The 4,351-nt window shown below is 44.1% G+C and overlaps 1 protein-coding gene across 1 annotated transcript; it reads right to left on the bottom strand.

Moving 5' to 3' along the window:
• Positions 1-696: 696 nt before the first annotated feature.
• LOC124234004 (histone H1.5) lies at positions 697-1,408 on the bottom strand. The gene has a single exon (XM_046651264.1). The coding sequence runs from the start codon at positions 1,397-1,399 to the stop codon at positions 719-721; it is 681 nt and encodes a 226-aa protein (XP_046507220.1). The 5' UTR covers positions 1,400-1,408; the 3' UTR covers positions 697-718.
• Positions 1,409-4,351: the final 2,943 nt, after the last annotated feature.

Below are 4,351 nucleotides of genomic sequence, written 5' to 3'. Positions count from 1 at the left end.
TATGTGTCCAAGTACTAAATTCAATTTTACATATCCGTTCAGAAAAAGCAAAATTCAGTATATACCTCCACAGCTGTACCAGCAAACTTTCTATTCTGTGTCGATTTAGTTTTAAAATCTTAAATGCACTATAGCGTTCACGTATAGGATACTTGCCCCTCTGCTCCCCTGGTTAGATCTTGTGGCTTATATGGATGCATACACTGCCAGTGGATCACCTAAAGTAGCATATTAACTGGCATTTAGGTGGCACATAAATCTAAGTAGGACTGCCGATTGAGCAAGAATTGCCCAATGGTAACGCGGCGCGGGCTTTTCAAATTTCAGCCTCTCCCTTGTTACGCACCGAGAATTCAAACATCTTAAAAAGCGACCGTCACCGACTCATACAAGATTTCTGGGACAGTTTTACAGGGGGTGCCACTGGCAACGGCTCCTAACTCCTATGGGTTTAGGATTTAAACGCCTGAACTTTGCTTACTATGCCGTTAGCGAACACTAACAGTTTCGCTTTAAAACGACCACAAGCAGGAGAAAAGCTGCGAATACCTATGTCACGTCAAGAAAAAAAATGTACTGTTTCCCAGCTCTTGTGTAAACCGGTGAGAAGGTGACATTAATGATCGCATAGGTGACTCAGTGCACAGCTATTTTCGGAGACCTCTGGGTGGCTCTGAAAAGAGCCTTTGGGGTTTTGTCAGTCCTAAACGCCGACTACCTACTTCTTCTTGGGAGCCGCCTTCTTCGCCTTTGCAGCTTTGGGCTTGGCTGCCTTAGGCTTCGAGGCTTTGGGCTTCGCCGCCTTCGGCTTCACTGCCTTGGGCTTGGCGGGGCTCTTGGCAGCCTTCTTCGGCTTGGCAGCAGCTTTGGCCTTCTTGGGGCTCTTAGCCACTTTCTTGACACCAGCTGCCGCGGGCTTCTTGGCCTTCTTGGGGGTCTTCTTCACAGCTTTCTTGGCTCCCGCAGCCTTCTTGGGCTTCTTAGGGGTGGCCCCTGCGGGCTTTTTGGCTTTTGCTGCCCCCGCCTTCTTGGTCTTGGGTTTCGCCTCCCCGGAAGCCGCCTTCTTGTTGAGCTTGAAGGAGCCCGAAGCGCCCGTGCCCTTGGTCTGCACTAGTGTGCCCTTGCTCACCAGGCTCCTGAGGCCCAACTTGATGCGGCTGTTGTTCTTCTCCACGTCGTAGCCGCCAGCCGCGAGGGCCTTCTTCAGTGCAGCCAAAGACAGGCCATTGCGCTCCTTAGAGGCGGCCACCGCCTTAGTGATCAGCTCAGAGACTGGAGGCCCGGTAGCCTTACGCTTAGCCGCGCCACCGCTCGCGGATTTCTTGGCTGCCTTCTTCTTGGCAGGAGACTTCTCCACCGGCGCCGGGGCAGCCGTCTCAGCAGGAGCGGTTTCCGACATAGTGATGAGAGTACCCGCTAGAGGAAGAGAGATTCAAAATCCAAAGAGCAAGTTTTGCAATGCTGTAGTGCTCGGGCCCGGGACTTATATAAGCCGGTGCTGCCCTGTGATTGGTGGAGCGGCCAATCCACCGCCCTCAGGCAGCCGCCTCTCCCGGTTGGACTCCCAAATTGTGTTTCTTAGTCCCCAAAATTTGATTAAATGCTGAAAATAATAGTACAGAATTTGAGGCTTTGAAGCTCCAAAGGAGGAAAACAGCCTTCAGGTTCACGTATTTGTTTGTGTTTTCATGAGTCACGCGCAGTTGATGAGAAATATTTTAAAAAATCCCTTCAGCTTTTCATATGAATCCACCTGGCTTCAGGCATCGCGCTAGTTAGTTGCACGTTGCGATAAATTTCTATTAAGTATCAAGTGAACGTTTTTTAAAAGGATTTGTCCCTAAATTAGGCCTTTGATTTTTGCAGGAGGAAAGACACTAGGCTACTTGGTTTGGGCATAAACTTTGTTTCAAACTGTAGCAAGTAACACAGGCATAGGGTGGCTGGTTGCCTACAGCTCCAAGTTAACCACATAGACCTTACTTTAAAAACCGGTTCTGCCTCCTGGGAGTTTCCACATGCCAATGTCTTTAGAGAATAGTATTTTGTAGCCTGGAAAAGTTCAATTGCCAGAGTGATTTCTTCCACTTTGCAGCAGGAAGAATAGAAATTGCTTTGGCTTCAGGATCTGAAGACTTGGATTCAAATTCAAACTTAAATTCGGTCTGTTTTTGATTGAGACGCTTTGTCCCTTTAGTTCCTATGTAAATCCATTAAATAAGGATGAAAAATGCTTAGCCCAGGTAATGCGCTTTAGAAAAACTCTGAAACCTTCTTCCAGTAGGCCTCAAGAGCACAAACTGTTTAGATGACATGGGACTTTGTCAGGTTTTCAAGGTGCTCTTCCCAACGCTCTCACTCAAACTCCTTGCCTCCATCAACACTTAACAAATTGCACCGTCAGGAATACCCTCTTTTGTAAACAACCAGAAGACATCAACGTGGATTTTTTTTATGTGCTTAAGTGAAGATAGATGTGTATTTTAGAAAAATAATTGACTACTGACTATGAGAAGGGTGGATTGGGTATTGAAGGACAGGAGGTTATATATAGAGGTTCTGAAGAATTCAGGAAAACGCTAACATCTGAGGGAGTTGAGGCAACAATCATGAGTTAGAATGGAGAGTGAAGTTTGCTATTTATTTGGGGGTGGGGTGGAGAATGGACAGGATTTTGTGCCTGGACAACAGTAGATGAGGTAATAGCTATGATCTCTAGTGCAATCAGCAGTCAGTGCTTCCCTGTGAAAAACTGTTAACCAACACACTCCATCTTCTCTCCAGGAGCTCCTGGAGTTGAAACTTTATTTAACCATGGCCAAATCTGGACGGTGGCTTGTTTTTGTATGACCCTCAAGCTAAGAATGATTTTTATATTTTAAAATTGTGTTAGAAAAGAAAGATGTGGCAGAGACCATATGTGGCCTGCAAAACCTAACTAAACTATTTACTATCTGCCCCTTTTGCTGTATTTTGAACTCCTCCATGTAGACACAGTTGATATATTGCTACAGATTTGCCTTTTTCAGAACAATGCAAATTGAGAACTAAAAGATGTTAACAAGAAAATGTTCTGATCAAGCATTTCCGCTGTTTTTATCACAAACCTTTCAGAAGCTCCGGAGAGAAAAAACCCTCCATGTTTAAGGGGCAGGAGAGGGTTATAACAACAAGAACTAACACTCACCGAGCATTTACTAAGTGCCAGGAACTAACCTAAGATGCTCTACAAGTTTCAATTAGTCACATTCTACAGCTGTACCAGCTTAGTCCCAGAAAGAGGATGAGTAATTTGCCAAAGCCTATATGGCTAGTAATTGGCAGCTGAGTTTGAACCTAGAACACCTGGCCTCAGCTCCATTATGATGGTGAGATCCTAGAAAGGGTGGAGAGAGAGAAGCATCTTTGAAGCTTGGAAGGGGCAGCATCATATTGTCCCCACACCTAACAGCCAGCCACTAAAGGAGCTCTAAATTAGTCTGTAGGCTTCTGGCTCCATGGATCAGAACCATTTTGCTGAATCAGGTCCAAGAGTTTCCAAAATGCTTCTCTGGAAGGGCAAATATGAAGATAGGGGAAAGAAAGGCAGGCCCAGGTGGCTGACCTGCCTACAAACACTCAGGAGAAAACTTGCCTTCATATAACTGCTACCTCCAGGAGTTAGGATGAGTACCCAAAAAGGTAAACAGCAAAATGAGGCAATGATAGCCATACATGAAGAGCACGTGAAGAGACTTTTTAAAAAGCTGAACATTTTGGACATTAATAAGGACTCCAATTTGGTTAGAAAACCTAAAATTGTAAGTGTGCAAACAATGAAAAACTTTAAAATGACATCTCATCTTTAATTCCATTTTATTCTCTATTTGGAGAAAAACACCTAAAATATGAAAATCTAACTTCCTAAACTGACAGACACATTTTGAAAACACTTGGGCAAATTTTTTGTTTTTTTTTTTAGCTAATGGGAGCTCATTTTGCAGTCGACAGCCTGCAAGTCAAAGCATGAAGGCCTTTGTGGGCCCACCATGTACCATATAATCACACACATGCAGAGCCCAGAACAAATGCTTTTATTAAACATTACAAAGCAACAAAAAAGCTACCAAATTTTTTAAACGCTCATGACAATACTTGTTCTATTTCTTAGTGTCACAGAAAAGATTAAGAGATACATTTTAAGTCAAATTACAGGGATACTTTGGCAAAATTAAGCTACACTTGTCATTTGCACCATTATCCACAGTAAGTTGAACTACAACTTTCCTAAGGCATGAGTCCCTTCCCTTCAGTCACTTCGTGTAGCCAAGTGTTTATGAAATGGTTGAACCATTTTAAGAATGCTTATCCA

This window comes from Equus quagga, unplaced genomic scaffold (assembly GCF_021613505.1).
Source record: "Equus quagga isolate Etosha38 unplaced genomic scaffold, UCLA_HA_Equagga_1.0 61145_RagTag, whole genome shotgun sequence".
Classification (NCBI taxonomy): Eukaryota; Metazoa; Chordata; class Mammalia; order Perissodactyla; family Equidae; genus Equus; species Equus quagga.
The sequence above is the reverse complement of the archived record's forward strand: the minus strand, read 5'-3'. Positions and strand labels throughout refer to the sequence as shown.

What these genes read in the sequence shown, in the direction of transcription:
- LOC124234004 (XM_046651264.1), bottom strand. Translation starts at nt 1,399, where the DNA reads ATGTCGGAAACCGCTCCTGCTGAGACGGCTGCCCCGGCGCCGGTGGAG.